The 20665-nt window shown below is 42.4% G+C and overlaps 2 protein-coding genes across 6 annotated transcripts in view; both read left to right on the forward strand.

Annotated features, from left to right (window-relative positions):
- The window catches only part of ralgps2 (Ral GEF with PH domain and SH3 binding motif 2), a 73035-nt gene extending 60771 nt beyond the window's left edge, over positions 1–12264 (forward strand). Inside the window, exons 10-21 of one of the 2 annotated variants that reach the window (XM_004557240.6) lie at positions 398–535; positions 1471–1561; positions 1774–1841; positions 2211–2349; positions 2475–2626; positions 2709–2763; positions 3391–3468; positions 4484–4589; positions 5843–5935; positions 6745–6850; positions 7975–8066; positions 8150–12264. In XM_004557240.6, coding sequence (XP_004557297.1) covers positions 398–535; positions 1471–1561; positions 1774–1841; positions 2211–2349; positions 2475–2626; positions 2709–2763; positions 3391–3468; positions 4484–4589; positions 5843–5935; positions 6745–6850; positions 7975–8066; positions 8150–8179 — 1148 coding nt within the window. In that variant the 3' untranslated portion in view covers positions 8180–12264. The remainder of the gene's footprint in view (positions 1–397; positions 536–1470; positions 1562–1773; positions 1842–2210; positions 2350–2474; positions 2627–2708; positions 2764–3390; positions 3469–4483; positions 4590–5842; positions 5936–6744; positions 6851–7974; positions 8067–8149) is intronic. The other variant, XM_004557241.6, reaches the window with a different exon arrangement.
- Positions 12265–13301: 1037 nt separating this feature from the next.
- fam20b (FAM20B glycosaminoglycan xylosylkinase) overlaps positions 13302–20665 on the forward strand; it is a 45913-nt gene continuing 38549 nt past the window's right edge. Inside the window, exons 1-5 of one of the 4 annotated variants that reach the window (XM_004557236.6) lie at positions 13302–13515; positions 14559–14909; positions 18726–18973; positions 19071–19157; positions 19273–19382. In XM_004557236.6, coding sequence (XP_004557293.1) covers positions 14781–14909; positions 18726–18973; positions 19071–19157; positions 19273–19382 — 574 coding nt within the window. In that variant the 5' untranslated portion in view covers positions 13302–13515; positions 14559–14780. Of the gene's footprint in view, positions 13516–13737; positions 13951–14558; positions 14986–18725; positions 18974–19070; positions 19158–19272; positions 19383–20665 lie in introns of those variants that run through there. The other 3 variants (XM_004557237.6, XM_076879984.1, XM_004557238.5) reach the window with 3 other exon arrangements.

Consider the following 20665-nt stretch of genomic DNA (forward strand, 5'->3'; position numbering starts at 1 on the left):
TATATGCAAATTAGGTTTTGCAGGGTTTTTATTCCTGTCTGTTTTTGCCATATCAAACAAGCAGTGTGCAATTACCAGCTGAATGTGACTCCAAGAACCCCACAGCTGCATGACACTTGCATCATGCACCCAAGGAAATCTGGCTCTGTTGCAGTGTCCAGCCTTGTTTGTGTCTACATGTTTGCTTTCTAATGCGCTGAGCTCTGCGTTCGGTCAGGAAAACTCCCTGTGTTCTCCACTGAGGGTTAAAATAACACCTCCAACAGATGGACGCTGTCCTCGTTTGGCTTGCAGGGGGCTCTTGGATCGCTGAAGGATGAGTGCATGAGGGAGTTGTGCTCTGATTCTCTTAATTTAACAGACATCTCTTTCTATCTGCTTTTTCCTCCCTTTTTAGGAATGTACCTTTCTGATCTGACATATATAGATTCAGCCTACCCCTCCACGGGCAGCATACTGGAGAACGAACAGAGATCAAACCTGATGAATAACATTCTCAGAATCATATCGGACCTGCAGAGATCCTGTACCTACGGTGAGACTTCAACAGATACATGCCTATGCTGGTGTAGTATGTATATTTATGTGTATGTTTGCAGATTGTTTTTCACTGTGGTTACATTTGGGGTGGTTGCATCAAAAACCAGCGTTGGATAAATAAAGCAAGACTTGTCCGGCATGGGTAGGGTTTGTCCCATCCGGTGACTGTTCGTCTGCCTGCAGAGGGCACCGTTGTCAGATGGAGGCAGTGTACAAAGTGTCTGGTACATGCCACTCTTGCTTGTGCTGTTGTTGGTCCATCAGCCAGCCGCAGAAAGCACAAAAGTTATAACGTACGAAGAGCTGAAGTGAAACTGATTGTTCCCTCTCTCCAGCCCTCTTTTCAACCAATTAACATTCGGCACACGCTTACGTCATCAACTTTAAGCGATACGCAGTCTGAATTCCCATCCCCGAGCGTGTCTGGGATAGGTGAAAACCCTGTCCAACCAGAAACTCGTATGTGGACCGGCACATTTGCAGCACCAAAAATCCCACCATAAGGCTTTATTCAAACTGTTATTCACTAAAAGTGGAGCAGGAAGTGAGTCATTTGAATTAGTACAAATATTTGCTTAAAATTGGCTAATACCCTTCGAGGAAGATTCTACATAGAGTGGGTTTAAAAGTCCTCCAGCACACAACCACAGCTTACTGGAAAACGGTTGTTTTTCATGTTCTTTAAAAATATGCAGATGTTTCAAATAGGTGTTGGTCATTTAAGTACTTAAAACTAAGACACAGCTATTTCCTAGCTACACTCAGGCGGCTGCTGCTCTGGAGCTGTGTTTGGTTTAAAGTACTAATGTTATCCTTTTTCCAGACCCTTATTCTAGCCAACGTAAAGTATGCTGGCAGCTTGTGTTACACAGGCTCACATGTACACATGTGTTTTTAATTTCATGTCTGCCTGTATCTTCTCTTTCTCAGATATACCAGTGTTGCCTCATATACAGAAGTATCTCAACTCAGTCAGGTATATTGAGGAGTTGCAGAAGTTTGTGGAGGATGACAATTACAAGTAAGAAGCAAACAAACAAAGCTTTTGCATTATAGTTATGATTTCTTGCCAAGGTGATAAAGAGAGATGTTTTTGCTGTTAATTGTACTGCTTGCTTGTTTCTTTTCATCATGATGCCTGTTTCTTTTCATCATGATGAATTTACAGAAGAGTATTGTAGGGTACTGAAATTGATTTTTTCAATTGATTTATGCTGCATTTTTTTTCTTTAGATTGTCACAGAAGATTGAGCCAGGCACCAGCACACCACGAGCCAACGCCTCCAAAGAGGATCTTGTCGGTGAGTTTAGTCTCACTTAATCTGAACTGAATGTCCAAGTAGTTTCAAATTTGCACATTAGTATATCAGTTATAACAAAAATTATAGTTTTTGTTTTATTTTCAAATTAAATGACACATTTGTCCAATGTTGTTAAAAAGTAACATGTTTTAATTGATTGATCCTGTTATACTGTCATTAATGTCTTTATTCGCAAAGATTGTTTTCGATGTCACTGTGCATTTCAATGTCCTACATTTTTCACTTAAAGTGGAATTTAAAAGTTCTTTAAAATAATAAGAATAATAAAGAATTAACTTGTTTTTTTTTCTGTACACACCAAAAACATGACATCTCTATTCTTCTGTTGTGGTTTTACTCTGTTTACAGGTCAGGAAGCGTCAGCATCTCCTCTCTGTGGACGTAAATGTGCGGTAGCACCAGACGGAACCAAAGTCCCAGCAACACCTCCATCCCCCAGGAACCTTCTGCCCTACGGACACAGGAAGTGCCACAGTCTGGGCTACAAGTCAGTTTATATTGTTAATCTTTTATAAGAAATAATTTTCATATGTATGTCCTATAGTTTAAAAAATATACACACACACACATACACACTGGTGCTACTCTGTCTGCTTTGTTGTGTCTCCACAGCTTTATCCATAAGACAAATACAGTAGAGTTTAAAAGTGCTACATTTCCCAATGCTGGCTCTCGCCATCTGTTGGATGACAGCGTGATGGAAAGCCACAGTCCTACCAGGGGACAAGCAGAGAGCTCGACTCTGTCCAGTGGCATTTCACTTGGTAAAACTTACACCTCTACAGTTATGAAGTAGAGTTTTTATGTTCAGTGGATGTTTTTATGATGTTTTTTATATGTATACAGGGAGCAGTGAGGGCTCGGAGCTCAGCGAAGAGATGTCTTGGCCAGCTTTTGAGAGGTAAAGCTAATGCATCCATGTCTTCACTGTTTTTTCATCATAACCACATGCAAAAATCAGATTGAAGGAAAAAAAAAAAATCCCCAGCCTGGATGTGATCATCTAAATTTTAAAGCTCTGGCTTCAAGGCACATTTATGCAAAACGATCTGCCATTGAAACCCTCTCACACGCGCCATGCTTTTAGCCTTGCAGCCATGGCAGTCATGCCTCATCCGTCCACTGCTGCGCTTTGCCTTTAGCAAAGATGTAAAGGTGCTTCTGCTTCTCCAGCAGCCTGAAATGTATTAACTGCTTTAACATTTAAGTCTAGCAGCCCCCGTGCCAACCTGTGTCTGGAGCAAAACTATGAGGAAAAAATGCTCAGCTGAAGAATCTACTTGCTTGAAAATCATCTTAACCTCTTTTAAAGCACTGTTCCTTTTTTTAAAGTTTTGAGTAACCCAAAAAACACATCCATCGATAACTCCTCTAACCAAATAACTGCTCCTCATCTTTCCCTAATCCATGCTATTTAAATAAGGCAAAAAAAAAAAAAAAACAGTGGGGGAAAAAGAGAGCCACACAGCCTTAACAGTATCCCGTGCCCCCTATTTTGTCCTATCCTATCTTATGCTATTCTGAACAGGACTCGGTTCTATCACTCTCTGGGCCCAGTGACCCGTGTGGCCCGCATCCCCTACAAAGGCGTCTTGAGGCCCAGCAGGTACACCCATCTCGACCGGAACAAACTTGATCTGAGCCAAAGCCTCTCTTGCCCTCACTTTCCACCCTTGAGTCCCTGCCAGGGGCTGCTGTGTGCTGGTGCTTAGTGTGTGTACTGCTGGGGTAATCTTGTAGTTTGAAATAAGAGTGTATGTGCTGGTGAAATCACATATCTGGTGAAGGGAAAAGGATTCTTATGGTTCTTTATCTTTTGCTGCCTTCTCGAATTTCTTGCATGCCTGTCTCATTCTCAGACTTATTGAGGTTGAAGTCAAGGTATTGGAGTCTGCACGTCAGCCAGCTAAAGCTACAAGCGTTGACTTAACAGACAAGAAGTCTGAGGATGAATCTTACTGCACCTTATTAAAACCTTTAAAAAAATCTATATTATCATATGCTTCAGATATCATCTTTCCAGATCCTGAGATTATAGTCAAAATAGACTTCTTTTTGTGATTAGTTTCCAAAGTATTTCACAGCTTGGAGGTAAAAGCAAATTTCCAAAGTCACAGTGCTGTCGCTGGAAAGAAACTGTTAAATCCTCATTCCTATAGTCAAGAGAAGCAGACTATTCAGGAGCATTAACGTCCAGTTGTCATGGACATTGCATATTAGGCATCTCTTGCGGTTAGGGATTCTCTCTCTCTCTGTCTCTCTCTCTGTCCCCCCCCCCCCCCCCCCCCCCCCAAAAAACCAGGCTTCGCTACACTCCTGCACTGAGCTTCCTACTCTGATCCTCCAGACAGACACAATCTGCACACCGCTTTTCCCGTCTTTGCTCTTCTTTTTTGTGATAGCAGTGTTGAGATTTATATCTTTGAAATTCATTTTTGTCAAAACAAAATGGGGGCTACTTAGGCAGAAAGCAGGGGTAAAGGTAGCTTTGCAGATTGCATCTGGCTGTACTATTAGTTTATCTCTAAATCTATATGGTGTGCATGGAAATATGCATGTTCTTTTTCTTGTATGCATGTTTTTATATTTAAGGGGTAATGTTTGTCTTTGTCCCATTGCAGCTCAGCTGAGTCAGAGGAACTTGCAGTTCACTTGTACCCTGGAGCAGTCACAGTGCAAGGAGTGTTAAGGCGAAAGACTGTGCTCAAGGAGGGCAAGAAACCAACTGTGAGAATACACACTCACACATTTGTCTAGATAAGCAGACGCGCACGTGCCTTCATGTGCTGCCCATGCCTTCATGTACTCCTAAGCAGGAGCACATGGGACATATATACTGTCAATCACAGATGGGACCTCAGAGGCTTCTTAACCTGCAGAATATCTTTCTCTGTCTGTTCCACATGTTTTCTCATTAACCTCACCCTCCCGACCCTGTGACACTAAGATTACCCCCTTATGTTTCTGCTGGAAATAAATGTGGAGCTTTATATGAACTTAAAATAACTAAAGACTGTCATACGTAGTGATGATGGTTTAAAGTCTGGCGCTCCACACCTGCCGTGTTAATTAATGGCTTCACTTGATCCCATTTTCTTTCATGCGTTTTCTCCTTATTTCGTTTCTATTAATTTTAAGTCTTTTTGTAGTTTGCAGAACAAGCTCCTTAGATTGCATGTTGAGTCTTTCACAAGCACAAGAAAGGATTTTTTTTTTTTTTTTAATTCAAATATGTTTTATATTTTAAGGTTCTGTTAGCTTTGATAACAGCGTTGCACAATATTGGCAACAACTTTACCAGCGTCATGAGGTCATCACCTGAAATGCTTGTTCAAGGAGTTCCCACATATGCTGAGCACTTGTCAGCTGCTTTTCCTTTTGTAGTCCATCTCATCCCAGTTTGGCATTCGTGGGTGAATGTAACCCTTACAAAGCCCAAAGGTATGTTTTGACTCACCAGAAAAGCCCCCAACCCACCTATCAACACCATCAAAGCTGCTCATCAGTTCTTCACAGTGGGAACCACACATGGAAATGCCATCCATTCCCCGTTCTCCGCATCTCAGAAAAAGCTTAACAGCTGGACCCAAAAGTCTAAAATCGTAACCTCTTGGGCCAAACAGATTTCCACGAGTCTAATGTCCATTCCCAGTATTTGGGATCTGGAGACTTGGTTGGGTCAGTGCCTTTGGCTCTGTATCGTTTTTCTTGAGCCATTCCTGTGTATTGTCCAGCTAGCAGAGGTTGTTGCCATTTTGGAGGTGTGATTAGTTTATAAGAGTTTTTTAGCTTCTTAGTTTAAGTCCGTGTGAATGGCAAGCATCAGATTACATTGTAAAAGATGATAAGTGTCATTTGCTTTCGTGCCTGTGGCTTTAATATAGAGTCTGTTACCATGTTAGTGTCACTCTATGTAGTTTTTCATTGACTTAATGCGGTTGAATCAGAGTGTGTGATCAGATTTCAATTTGTGCCTCTAGGTGGCATCTTGGACCAAATACTGGGTTGCTCTGTGTGGAACCCAACTCTACTACTACCCTGCCAAATCCTTGAAGGCCACTGAGAGAAAACATGTAAGACACACAAGCGCACACACATACACACTCTTTAACACTCTGGTGATGCATGCATGGGCAGCGTTTTTGCAACAGGTGCTATAGAGGTGGTGTTTTCTTCGAGCAGGTGAGGACAACAGATGGAACGTAATGTAATGACACTGAGACGTCCAAACGTCTTAGATGTCCACTGTACGAACGGCAGGTGTTGATAGAAGTGAGTCGGCGTAGCAAACGACCCCAAAACACTCTGTTTTATAAGGAGACGACATATGATAGCCATTACTTACTCAGTCTTAAAAACTTTAGTCTGAAAGTCTGAAAAAAACACTTAATGATTCTTTTTCATGTGCTTTGTACTTGGTATGCACAGGGAGGGGAAAAGGGAAACGAAAACAAAGAGCTGTAAATTTTTCATGTCATGTCGACACGACATTATTCAAAAACAAGTAGGCTTGGGGTGTGTGAGTGTGTGTTTGTTTTGGTGTATAGCATCAGTTGGTTGAGAGCATTCACTGAAACTTTACAGAAGTTCAAAAGGGGCAGAGAAGCAGAAGGAAATGCAGGGAGTGTGAGTTTGAGTGTGCAAGGAAGTTTTTTTGGACCGTGGTGCAGCGGGGGTACAGACGGACAGATGGTAGCACTCATTGAATAATGAGGCCAGTGACATCACTCGCAGTCCTGTGTGTCACTCAGGCTAATGAGAACCTTGTGGAGTGCAAATGCAATGCTGGGAGTTCACACACATACACACAATGCTTGTGTTAATAATTCTTCCGCGTGTAAACAGAGAAGGTTGATTATGTTTTGACTTTGCTTCTTACCAGTTCAAGTCCACGTCCAGCAAGATCGTGTGTGTGGTCGGTCTGATGGCTATGATGGCTGACGATCCTGAGCACCCTGACGTCTTCTTGCTGACCGACTCTGAGCATGGTGAGACTTGAACACGTGAGAGGGAGAAAGCAAAGAGGAAATGATTAATACAAGGATGCATTAAAATTGTAAAGTGGGTCAGGAGGTTTAAATTGAAGCTGAAGCTTGTCAGTTATTATTTTTGGCATCTCTTCATGCTCACCATACAGAAGGCGAAAAACCAGACCAAAATTTGTTAAGCTGTTTGTTTTTGTCAATTTTATTGTCGTTTTCATGAGGGGCCTAGTTCTTCTTTCTGAGTCTTTATCTGTTATTCTTTCTCACTTTCATGCAGTGAATGACTATAAATTTAACTTGAAGGAATCTAAATAATCAGATAACACTCATACAGTAATGACAGTTGCTTAACCATATTGAATACAAGATGTCCTGCCAACATATCCAAAGCTAAGATAAGAAATGTCATAATCTCATTGTGAAATTCAGGTGGTAACAATTTTTCTTTTCTTCAGTCATTTTGATCAAAATTTTGCACCAATGCACGCAAACATGTGGGTGGTGTCCACAATGTTGCTGAACAGCGAGGCTCTCTGTGAGCTAAAGGGGACAATTCATTTACACAGGCATTCACCTCGCAGTCCTCATTTTCTTTCTTCCAAGAAGAAAATAGTCCCACATGAAAAGTTGCATGCACTAAACACTTGAAAGTGCTTACAGAAAGGTTTGTACATTTCTGAGAGTGCACTTACCTGCAGAGTTTTTTAGATGTATCTTTTGTGCATGTAAGTCAAGTGCCATCCAGCTTCATTATATTCAAGAGAAGGAAGTAATTTTCCAAAGCCATTATGCAAAATCGAGCAGTTGACATCCAAATTATCCAGATTAGTACATATCTCTAAAGGGTGGAGGAAAAATGTTTATTATTTGTTTTTGCTATAACCTGTCACTTTAAGCCCTGCAGATTAGTCATACTTGACATCCTTAATGTTCATACACAGGTGTTAATTATGTGCATTTACACACACAAATCATCTGACTTTGTCATAGATTTTTTCTCATGACTTTGCTTTGAATTTATCGGGCAGACCAAAGTCAAGTGAGGCTTTTAGTCATCTTTCCAGCTTGTTGAGAGAGCAGGTGGTTACAAGACCTGGCACCTCACTCTGTTTGTTTCCATTTCCTAGGTAACACCTACAAGTACCAGGCAGGGAACAGAATGAATGCTTTGCTCTGGTACAAACATCTGAGTGCTGCCTGTCAGAGCAATAGGCAACAGGTATGAAGACACGAATATGCACACACAGACATTCATGAGGCTGATTAACAGGTGCATTTTGTAAAATCTGACTTTTTTCACAGGTGCCAGCCAATCTGATGTCATTTGAGTGACTTTTAGAAGTGCGGCTGAGCAAAGGAGAGAGGGATGAGGAGACAGACGAGGATGATGGGGAAGGAGTGCTGACTCAGTAATGGGAGCTTTCACTGCCATCAACCCTGACCACCGATTCTCCGATTCTTTGCCCTGGCCTCACTGCAGCCTCACCTGCCACCACTGCCTTAACCAGAGTACCCTGTGTGTGTGTGTGTTTGTATTTGACAGTGAATGCGAATCCGTGTGGATGAAAATGACTGTTTTGGATTTATTAACTACTGAACAAGGACCTGCACCACTGCTCATGTCTCCCGTTTGCTTTTGGTGTCTTCTGTTCAGCACCTTCACTGGAGCCATTTGACTTCTCCTTGCTGACAGACTGACAGGTTTTGTTTTGGTTTTTTTTGTTGTTGTTGTTGTCTTTTGGGGGGAGGACAGACCCTCCCCCCCCCCACCTCCTTTTCACTGGGTGAACTATCCACCCCCCATGCTTGAAAGCAAGTTTTCCATCTTTTTATTCAGGTGGATACGCGATCACACAAACAAACACACTTTGTCAGACTAACTCACCGGACTTTAGACTTATTTTTACTTACTTGTTTCACACTTTAAATTGTTGGTCACTTCAATCACTTGCATTGGCTCGAAGTCACATGGTTATTTATATTTACCATGTGCACACATACACACACAAACAAACATATTTGATTGCATCGTTGCAAACGTAAGGGCTCTTATTCGCAATCAATTCCAGCAGAAACAATTCCTACACTTCCTGAATGTGTCTAGTTTTTATTACTGTTCAGTATGCGGTGGTATAACTGCGCTGAGTGGGAGGTTCACTTTAATCAGAGGAGTCTTGTCTGTTTTCCACAGAGGTACGATAATCCCAGAATCTAAGCTAAGACGCGTTCACGGTCGGGTAGATGAGAGTTGCTCTTTTTCCTCCAGTGCTGTCTGCTCGCTGCCACCTGACATCCGCCCAGAAAGGCGATGGTTTGTCCACCAGACACAAGCATACACAAAAACACTAAAGACTCGAAACTGTGAAAGAGTCAAAGAAAGAGAGCAACAGAAACTTGTGATACATGATTTTATCTCCTCTGGTTTAGAGTAGACACTCAAAGCTACCTGGAGCCATACAGAGTCTATTTTAAATCTTTGTTTATTATGTTTTGTTCTTTTCTGTGTTTTTGTTTTTTTTGTTTTTGTTTTTTTCCTTCTTTTGGGCTGGACAGTGCAGTTCACAGTATTACCATGTAGTAGATGATTGCACAGCAACATTTTGTTTCTGTTACATTTGAATGTCTTTTTTTGCATTTATTTTGAATATTTTTTAAGTACATGTGAATTTTAGTTTTTCTATTTTTGACCCTCATCTTCGTATCCAAGCCCAGCTTCAGAATTTTGGGAAATGGCATAAGCGCCGAGGTTATAAGTAGTACAAAGCGACATTGCAACCACGTTTTTCTACTGCTTTATAAAATGAAAGACAGAGCTGCAGTGCAATTACGTGCAGCTACTGGTATGTTTCAGTTGGGAAAAACCGGGGATTTACATTTTCCGCTGTACATCCCGTATATGTCAGTATGCCACAGGCTGACTTTTGCGGTTTTTGCAAAAACATGAGTGATGGTGGTGTACACAACAGTGAGGTGCTTTTTTGCTCAGTAATAGTCAAACATCAAATTTTTCCTTTTTAATAGCTGTTTACACTGTATGTTTACACAATCCTATGCCCAGTTTCACAATCCCTTCACTGCACATACTCTATTTAATAGGAAGCCTACCGTTGTCCCATCTATTAGTGGGGCGTGTTAAACTCAGAGAAGGTTTCGGGCTGTTGATAAAGGATAATGGGGTGGACACGTTCCATACTAACGGCTTTCTAATGGGTTTTTCTTCTTCTCCAGGCTTGTGTCAGGTTCATTGAGTTTCAGTTGTTTTTGTTAAAGGAGACGTTGTAGCGGATAAACCTGTGGAAGAATGAATGAGGGAGCCAAAAACAGGCCTGTGTAATGTGACGGTGACTTAAAGTATGTGTGCGCATATGTGTGCCTGTGCATACGTCTCTATTTTTATAATAACATTGTAATTCAAGCCAGATTAGGCAATCCCTTGAGGCTGCCATCACTGCTGAGCAGTGGGGTTAACCAGCTACCTAATCGTGTGTGGCTAACTTCCAGTTCATGCAATGGCTCCATACTGAGTTGTGCTGTGCCGAAATTCTGAAGAAAAGGTGACTCACAAGGAGAGAGGAAGTGGAACTCATCTGTGTCCGCTGTTGCTGGAGCTACGCGCTGAGGAGAGACTTTGTGAAGCAACAAAATCCCAGAGTGACTTACTGTGGAGGCTAACTGATGTTTGAGTACTGCTGGTTGGCCAAAGGGACAAAAAGAGGTCTGTGAATGAAATGGATGAAATGTGAGACACAGGATGGGTGGCTGAGAGACGATTTACCTGTGTTTGTCTAAAGATGCTGGTTACTCTGTCTTAACTGACATATTCAGACAGTATGTCATTTGCAGTGCGTCAAATAAGTTTGTGCAACTATGGAAGAATTAAAGCTGTGGTCTGTGCAAAAGGAGAAAATGCATAGATGTTAAACAAAGCTAGTCTTGATGGTCAGCGACCCCATCAAATGTTTCCTTTCTTTGTATTAGCTTTATCTGATGTTAGATGAGAACGGTGGAAGAAAAAGACAAATGTTACTGTGGACATCGGAATAGAGAATGTTTTTTTTTTTTTTTGTTTTGTTTTGTTTTGTTAATTAATCTGGGTACAATAATCTCTTTGAGAGCAACCCAAATTATGTCAGGCATTTTTTTTCTTATGTGTGGTTTTCCTCACTGTAATCTGAGTTTACATGTTTTTTGGTTGTTGTTTTTTTTTTTTTTTTTCCCCTCTTTTCAGCATATGGTCAAAGTAATGGAAACAGGTGTTTAATTTAGAGTTGGATTTCAAGATCAACCACTACTACTTCTGTTTTTGGAGAGTGTAATATAGCCACTCTCCCTTTAAGATAATCTTTTTTTGGTTTTTATGAAGAAATTTGATGCCACGCTTGAACATTTTTGTGTCTGCATTACGAGCTTGTGTTGTTTCCTTAAAACTGACCATACTGTCTGCACATGCACAACTTGCCCTGCATTAACTGTTCCGGGCAAAGCTCATTCTAGATCTGTCTTTTTAATGGTCTCGTTGTCGAGATGGAGGGTTCGATGGGAGGATGTTTATTCTTTCGGTTGGCTGGAGAAGTGTATTCAATGTGAACCGGTGCCTCACGTGCACCAGCCAGGCATTCATTCAGCATTTACCGAGGATGGAAACGACGGCAGCCTGCATTTTAAGTCGTCAAAGCTGATGGGGGTGATGTATAAATTACCTTCACCCTTTACCTAGCTCTGTGTGTGTCTCGTCTCTGCCTGCATCGTGTCTGTGGCCAGTGCTATGACCTCTCTGAGTGATGTGCTGCCTAGTGACTGAGTAACAATAAACACTTTTTGGTTTGTTTTTTTTTAAACTTCACATCAATTTTATGCTCGTCGTTCTGTTGAAGGTTGTGTGTGACTGTGAAATGAAGCACAGATTTGTGCAGGTGAATGTGAGTCTTGGTCGTATTACATGTCACAGTGCTATTTGACAATTCCACCCACTCCTCCCTTCTCCTTTTTAAAAAAATAAAGTAAAAAAAATCTGGAACTGGTGATGAGCACAATGTCTAGTAGTATGGCTTCTTCGTAGTAGTGATGCCAACATATATTTTTTAAAGCAATCTAGATTTTTAAGTCTAACAAAATATCGAAAAACAAAATCAGAGCACTCCAGTTACTCTGTGTTGGTTATTTTTTATTCTTATTACACTTTCTTAATCATCGTTAGGTTACAGTCAGATCCACTACACTATAGATGTTGGCTTTGCATTACTAATAACGCACTGAGGTGTTAGTCATACATAAAGTATTAACTATTTTGTTTGTACTTTTAACAGTTAAAGGTGTTTTGTCTGTTGGGTACAGTTTAAATGTTTGGGGAGGGGGGGTTGTTTTGTTTTTTTACTTCTCAGGCCTCCTAATTATTCCAATAAAATGATTTAAAATAATCTCTTTTTTTTATGTGGTCTGTCTTCCAAGAAAAGGAAAAAAAAACAACTTTCATAATAAAAATAAAGTTTTTGCTCAAACAATAAGAATGTGGAGGTGTTGCGTCATACGTTTACTGGTACTGGGGGCTAAATGCGTCCGTTAGTCAGCTGTCTTTAAAGGTCAAAAGTCTGCAACACTTGTGGCACGAAGAGCAACTTTTATTGCTTGTGCAACACATTTGTCTGTGGTCTTCATCCAGGATGTTGCCGTTGAGTTTTGGCTCCTTGAGAGTTTCGCCTCTCCCCCTTGCACCTTGCAAGCAGGCTGAAGTTGTGCCAAAAGGCTTGACTCAGCTACTTTCATGAAGTGTTATATTTGTTTTCCATTATTGCTTGTGATTTTAGGTATCTGAATACCTGCGACCGTTCGTACGTCTTCCTGTTTATCACACATGCAAGAGATATAGAGAAATGTTGCCGTCAGTAACACGAGGGAGGTATTTTCCAAGATGGAAAATGAGAATGAGAGCGAGTCAAACAAAAGCACCTGCTCAAGGGGGGGGAGAGGTGACCAGGAGTCACTAAACCTATGAGCTTTTAATGGCTGTATAACAGATATTTTTCTTCAGATTTTCATCAAAGCAAAGGCAGGCTGTTGTCAGTACCCTGCCAAATCTATTTTCCTCATCAGTTTCTAATTGAAATACGGACCCCAAACTGTTCTCAAAATCTTAACTCGGTCCCCTGACGAATGGTGTCAATCTATAATAACATTAGTTCACATCTCCAAAAAAAAAGGTTTGGGGACTTTCTTTTAGTGGTTCCCAAACCTTTTGTGTGATCTCCCACTTCAGAAGTCAGCAAAAGGTCGTGTTCCACTCATAGGTTTGATCCCACACAAATCTTTATCCGTTATTAATAATATACAAGGAGCCAATCTGCATTTTACTTATGCATATGCAACACCCATGCACACACACGGTGTTTCAGTTTCTGGGGGCGGGCCCTACAGGGCAACACTGCCGCCTGGTGGCTACCTGGCTGTCATGCAGACGGAGGAAGTGTTTCGGAAGTGGACACGGCAGGGCACAGAAGGAATCGAAGAAAAGGGCGGAGGAAAGGGAGCTTCCGAGGGGGGTTAAAAAAAAAAAGAGAAATCACCGCGACTTCTAGCACCTAGCCAATTTACTAACACCAACTTTCGTTTTGAAAGACTGAAAGGACAGCTGTGTGATACGTAATCTACAGTGAACGGCGTATGAGCATAAGGTAAGTCTGCTCGGTCTGTGCCCAGTAAACACAACAGACGACGTACTGTGTGCTACTAGCGGGCTGCTTTAGCTAACACGCACAGCAAGGTGTACAGCGGTTTGCTAAACGACTAGCTGTGTTGTCACGGATGTGAACGAGCCCGTGGTGACCTGGCAGAAATGAATAACGGGGGCAGTCTCCGGTAGAAAAGTGCCTTTCTGGTATTTTAGGTGTTTTTTATGCGGGCAGTGCTCGCCAGCCGTTTCCTCGGTGGCTGCATGAAAGAGCAATTGTATGGGAGACGCCGATGCCTGCGTGGCCAAACCCGTGTCGATAGAGCTTATTAGCCGGTGTTTTTAATGTAGCTCGTTCGTGGCCGGTTTGTTGTCATTATGTCACAGCCTGGTAACATTAACTTCGGCTCGGCAGCCACAACGAGAGCAACAGAGGCAGGTAAGTGACGGGCAGGTGAACGTGGCAGCTGGATAATTTAACTGCTGTGATCCGTAACGCCTCGTTTGTGTGTAGCTGAAGATAAAGGTTTAGGATTAGATGAACATCACTGTGGTTCAGGAAACTCTTCTCTGCGTTAAAGGCAGAGCCACTTTAATGTGTCAACCACCAGCAGCAGCAGGAGTGGACCCCCTCTGCACCACAGCAGGACGACATGTCCATCATTTCTTAAGTGAGAAAAGGCAGGTTCAATAACAACAACACCCCGCCACCACCCTATCCCCTCATCCTCGTGCAGGAGAGGAAGGGATGTGAACCACCTTGTTGTAAACGTTGGTCCCTCACCTTTAATAAAGCCCAGCTGGCAACAGCAGCTACAGTAAGTAAGCTTTGCTGCTGGCACAAAGCTTACTTTTGAATGTACGCACACATTTCCACAGACCAGACTCTGCCATCGTGATGTAGTTGCACATTCTGGACAGGTTTCAACTGTGCTGCAGTACTGGGTCATCCTCTGCCCTGGGGGGAACCGAGCCAGAGAGGCAGCGAATCAATCAGTTTTCTCTTCACATTATTGACAGTACATCTTTCATCTCTCCCTCTCCTAGTTCTCCTGCTGTCTCCCTGCTGGTGACTGCCTGTTTGCTTAGACTGCAGCTCCAGGGAAAAGGCAGAAAAGCTCCCGTCCTTCAGACAAGTTGGTCTTACAGTGCAGGCAGGCAGGAAGGTGACTGAGCTGCAGGGGCCATGCATCAAGGGTGAGGGGTGTTCGCTGTGGGGGAGACGCACAACTACAGGCAAGGAGGAGGTCAGGGCCAGTCAGTGTGGAAATGAAGCTCAAACAGCGCATGGTGGTGCTGTGTGCCGTGCTCCTCCTGCTGGGCCTGGCCAAGATCTTCCTGCTGGATGGAGGTGAAGGAACTGCAGCTAGCCGGCGGGACCTCAGAGCGTTTCGCAAGGTCAGGATGCAAGTGGGCTGTTTCATGTTAAAGTTGCGATCAGAAGTTTCCACTCACCATAGACATGAATGCTATGGTAATTTACATTTTTTTAATATTACTACTTTCTTGGAGCGGTTGTTTTTACAGGATGCAGTGATTGTTTACCATACGTCTTTAATGACTTTAAAAAGGAACTGGATGCTCAAATCCACACACAAGTTCGAAAGCATACATACAGTGGGGCAAAAAAGTATTTAGTCAGCCACCGATTGTGCAAGTTCCCCCACCTAAAATGATGACAGAGGTCAGTAATTTGCACCAGAGGTACACTTCAACTGTGAGAGACAGAATGTGAAAAAAAAAAAATCCATGAATCCACATGGTAGGATTTGTAAAGAATTTATTCGTAAATCAGGGTGGAAAATAAGTATTTGGTCAATAACAAAAATACAACTCAATACTTTGTAACATAACCTTTGTTGGCAATAACAGAGGTCAAACGTTTACTATAGGTCTTTACCAGGTTTGCACACACAGTAGCTGGTATTTTGGCCCATTCCTCCATGCAGATCTTCTCGAGAGCAGTGATGTTTTGGGGCTGTCGCCGAGCAACACGGACTTTCAACTCCCGCCACAGATTTTCTATGGGGTTGAGGTCTGGCTAGGCCACTCCAGGACTTTCAAATGCTTCTTACGGAGCCACTCCTTTGTTGCCCGGGCGGTGTGTTTTGGATCATTGTCATGTTGGAAGACCCAGCCTCGTTTCATCTTCAAAGTTCTCACTGATGGAAGGAGGTTTTGGCTCAAAATCTCACGATACATGGCCCCATTCATTCTGTCCTTAACACGGATCAGTCGTCCTGTCCCCTTGGCAGAAAAACAGCCCCATAGCATGATGTTTCCACCCCCATGCTTCACAGTAGGTATGGTGTTCTTGGGATGCAACTCAGTATTCTTCTTCCTCCAAACACGACGAGTTGAGTTTATACCAAAAAGTTCTACTTTGGTTTCATCTGACCACATGACATTCTCCCAATCCTCTGCTGTATCATCCATGTGCTCTCTGGCAAACTTCAGACGGGCCTGGACATGCACTGGCTTCAGCAGCGGAACACGTCTGGCACTGCGGGATTTGATTCCCTGCCGTTGTAGTGTGTTACTGATGGTGACCTTTGTTACTTTGGTCCCAGCTCTCTGCAGGTCATTCACCAGGTCCCCCCGTGTGGTTCTGGGATCTTTGCTCACCGTTCTCATGATCATTTTGACCCCACGGGATGAGATCTTGCGTGGAGCCCCAGATCGAGGGAGATTATCAGTGGTCTTGTATGTCTTCCATTTTCTGATGATTGCTCCCACAGTTGATTTTTTCACACCAAGCTGCTTGCCTATTGTAGATTCACTCTTCCCAGTCTGGTGCAGGTCTACAATACTTTTCCTGGTGTCCTTCGAAAGCTCTTTGGTCTTGGCCATGGCAGAGTTTGGAGTCTGACTGTTTGAGGCTGTGGACAGGTGTCTTTTATACAGATGATGAGTTCAAACAGGTGCCATTCATACAGGTAACGAGTGGGGGACAGAAAAGCTTCTTACAGAAGATGTTACAGATCTGTGAGAGCCAGAGATTTTCCTTGTTTGAGGTGACCAAATACTTATTTTCCACCCTAATTTACGAATAAATTCTTTACAAATCCTACCATGTGAATTCATGGATTTTTTTTTTCACATTCTGTCTCTCACAGTTGAAGTGTACCTCTGGTGCAAATTACTGACCTCTGTCATCATTTTAAGTGGGGGAACTTGCACAATCGGTGGCTGACTAAATACTTTTTTGCCCCACTGTACAGGCTGAAATGTGTATATACATTCACTTAAATAATTAATTAGCTGGTTCTACGGTGTCTTTTAACTTGACAAGGCCAAGGCCTATAGACTGGTAGTTTCTCTTTGCCATCATAAAAAGGATTTTTTTGACAGCACTCATTGAATTGACTAATAGTCAGAACTAGGGATGGGTACCGGTGTCTGGTGCCATCATGGCACCGGTTCTGACATAAACGGTAGTAACCAGACCGAAAAGCAGCGCACATTTCGGTGCTTTATTTCGGTGCTTTTTTTTTTCCTGAGCTGTGATACACTTTAGATTCTAGCCAATCATTTTACGTTTCCGAGGATAGTAGGCGGGTCCAGGTACGTACGTTCTTTTAGAGCAGAGCTACAGATTAAAAATGCCCAAGGCGAAGCGGTCAAAAGTCTGGCTGTACTTCACAGCAAAATATGCAAACTCAGCAGCCTGCAACAAGTGCTTTAAGCTGATACTGTGATACTGTGCAAAGGAGGTAACACCTCAAATCTGATGAAACACCTGGCGACGCATAGCGTTTTTTTTAAAAGCCGAGAAATGCGCCGTATTTGATAGCTTGCTGCGAGACCTCACACCGTGCACATCTACTGCGGGTGGGTTGCCTGTTATCGGACCTGGAGCAACATCTCCCAAAAACCCGAAGAATAGAGTCCTGGCCCCTAGCCCTGCTAGTGTAGCAGAAATGATGACGGATGATGGCAGCAGCAGCCGTTCTTCTCTGCGTGAGTAGCTTAATGTTGTTCGTGTGTAATTTACGTTGAGTAGGCTAACCACGTTATTACATTAATGCACGTAAGGTGAACTAGCAAACATCATCATAGCTACATGCGGCTGTCCTCTTGTTTGATGGCAGATACTCCCTTCACCCTGGCCAAAAAGGCTAAAATGACCAAAGAAAAAGTTGGAAAACAGTTAAACATGAGAGGTTTTTGGACAAAGTTTGTGTTTTTTCCATTGTTTAAGCACTGCTTCCAGCCAAGAGTGATACCATATATACCCCATAGCTGCAGAAAAGGCTAACATTGTTATCTTTTTACAAAAAAACAGCTGAGCATGGGAGGGTTTTGGACCAATTTTGTGTTCTCCATTCTTTAAGCACCGGTTTGAGCACCGTTTAAGCACCGGCACCGTTTCAAAAGTACCGGTTTGGCACCGGTATCGGATAAAACCTAAACGATACCCATCCCTAGTCAGAACACTGGAAAAGTCTGAGGAACTCAGAAGAAGAATTGAGGATTTGTGAAGTTGGGAAGGTCTTCTGGAGATTCCATGATCATCAACTGCAGGTGGATGTGCAACTAGAGGTTATTCAGGTGTATTACCACTTTGCCATCATCTGAAAGAAGACCCGAACTGTCACCTTCGCACGAAAGGAAATCGGTGAGGATGTTCAACAACAACCCAGGAAGCCTGCCATGAACTGGAAACTTCCGGAACACACTTCTGGAATGGCCTTCACAAAATCCCTACCTCATCCCTGTTGAAAATTTGTGGACGGGTCCAACCTGATAAAATGAAAACTCTACCAAGAAGAGTTAGCTTAAAACTTTTTGATGGTTACTAAAAGCCTCTGGTTGACGTGCAAGTTTCTAAGGGACATTTAACGAAATATTAGCCAAGGTGTATGTATATATTTGAGTATATATATGTCTGTCTGTATACTTTTAATCCTATTTGGATTAGAGAAATTCCGAAATAAACAATTCTGGAAAAAGAACAACTCAAAGAAATCATTAAAAGACTTAAATAATTGTGTCACTCATGCCCATGATGAGTGGATGGGAACTTTTGACTTTTACATTAAAAAATGTGCTTTCATTGGGATCACTAACTGGATGCACAGTCATAGCCAACAGTGTTATAAAGCATTTAAAATATGCTGGTCTTGTTTAAGTATTAATAAACTAAGTTTCATTATTTAAAATCTTATCTTATGTTATCTCATGCAATGTGTTATTATTACTCATCCCTCAAAGATGGAAGCTGGTCTTTCACTGTCTCGGGGCGCTCGCCTTACCAACACCCTCCAGTCTTCATGGGAGATAGCAAGCCAATGGGTGGGCCCCAGAGAGGTGTACCCCGAAGAGACTCCAGAGCTGGCTGCTGTGCTTACTTCCCTGAGCTCTGCCAGGATAGAGCGGGCAGATGTGGGCTATAAGGGCACACAGCTCAAAGCCTTGCTGGTGCTAGACGGAGGACAAAAAGTGGTCTTCAAACCCAAGAGGTCAGGCTTAATTAAAAAAAAATTCTGTCACAGATTGATTTATTCTTCTTACTTTTGTTTTATTATTTATTTTATTTTTATTTCCACCCTCGCTCAGGTACAACAGAGACTATGTGGTCGAAGGAGAGCCATACGCAGGCTATGACAGACACAATGCGGAGGTAGCTGCTTTTCACCTGGACAGGTTTGTAATCATGGTTATTTGAGTTCTTTGTCATTTTTTTTTTTTAAACATTCTGTGGTCTGTCGAGAGTGTCATAATCTTCAGTCCTGTTTTGTAATCTTCGTCCTCTATGCAGGATCCTTGGTTTCAGGAGAGCACCTTTGGTGGTTGGCCGATACGTCAATCTGCGAACTGAGATCAAACCTGTGGCCACAGACCAACTTCTCAGCACTTTTCTCATGCAGGGTGAGTATCTGTGACCTACTGTGTCTTCTTTCAGAAAACCGAATCATTGACATAGCAGACAGGAAATGTGGTTGAAGGGTGGACAGCTGAAAGTTTCATATCACAGATGGTCTACTTTTCTGATAAATTATAAAAGCAGTGACATTAAATAAAGAGTGGTGCACTAACTTTTCTACTTCGGAATTTTCCCTACCAATAAAACCTGTAACATGTGTGTGCGTGCGTGCGTGCGTGCGTGCGTGTGTGTGTGTGTGTGTCTTCATCTTCTTTAAACAAGACCAGAACCAGAAAAACTGGAACACTGTTTGCTCTATTTCTCCATTGTGTTTTGATGTCATCAAGCTGCCACCTCCTCTCCGTTTGACACGTATACAGTGTACAAGAAGTGACACATTGGACATATAAGGTCTTGATGTAAACGGAGATGATCAGGCCCCATCTTAAAGTAAAGACCGCCCCACGCCAATAGAACACTTCACTCTCTGGCTGCTGGTTTACATGTCGTTCCTAGGGTATTTAAAACTAGAATGGGAGGCAGAGCCTTGAGTTTTTGGGCTATTCTTCTGTAGAAGCAGGTCCCATTTTAGATTTGGGAAACGAGACATCCTCTCTGCGTAAGATTAATCTTATCTTAAGACTTTTCCTTTTGCTAAAGCATAGAGTTAGGGCTGGATCAGGTGACCCTGAATACTCTCCTAGTTACACTGCAATAGGCTTGGCTGCAGGGGGGCTTCCCATGATGCACTGAGTATTTCTTCTTCACTCAACCTCTTTTAACTCTATGTGTTTATGCACCTTTTTTGCATTTAATTATTAGTTATTACTAACCATGAGCCTGGTTCTGCTGGAGGTTTCTTCCTGTTAAAAGGGAATTCTTTCCCACTGTCACCCAGTGCTTGCTTAAAGAGGGTCATCTGAATGTTGGGGTTTTCTCTGTTTTATTTCAAGGTCTTACAATATAAACTAGCGTGAAGTGTTCTAATTTGGCACAATATACAAAGGATTTTATTTATTTTTATCTCAAATTACTGCATTAAAAATGTTACAGAAGGCTCCAGCAGCACAGTAATAATAATATGGACGGCTCTGATTTCACTCTATTCATAAAATGCAGTAAATAAATACCCCACTCATGAATGTTGACTTTCGTAGAATGTATTTAGCCTGATGTTCGTCTTTTTTCCTAACAATGACTTTGAGGGCAGCACTGTTGCCGCCCATCATTCCATCATCAGGCTGGGGTCTTTCTGTGTGGAGTTTTTACATGTTCTCCCCGTGTTTGC

The sequence above is a fragment of the Maylandia zebra genome, linkage group LG23 (genome assembly GCF_041146795.1).
Source record: "Maylandia zebra isolate NMK-2024a linkage group LG23, Mzebra_GT3a, whole genome shotgun sequence".
Lineage (NCBI taxonomy): Eukaryota > Metazoa > Chordata > Actinopteri > Cichliformes > Cichlidae > Maylandia > Maylandia zebra.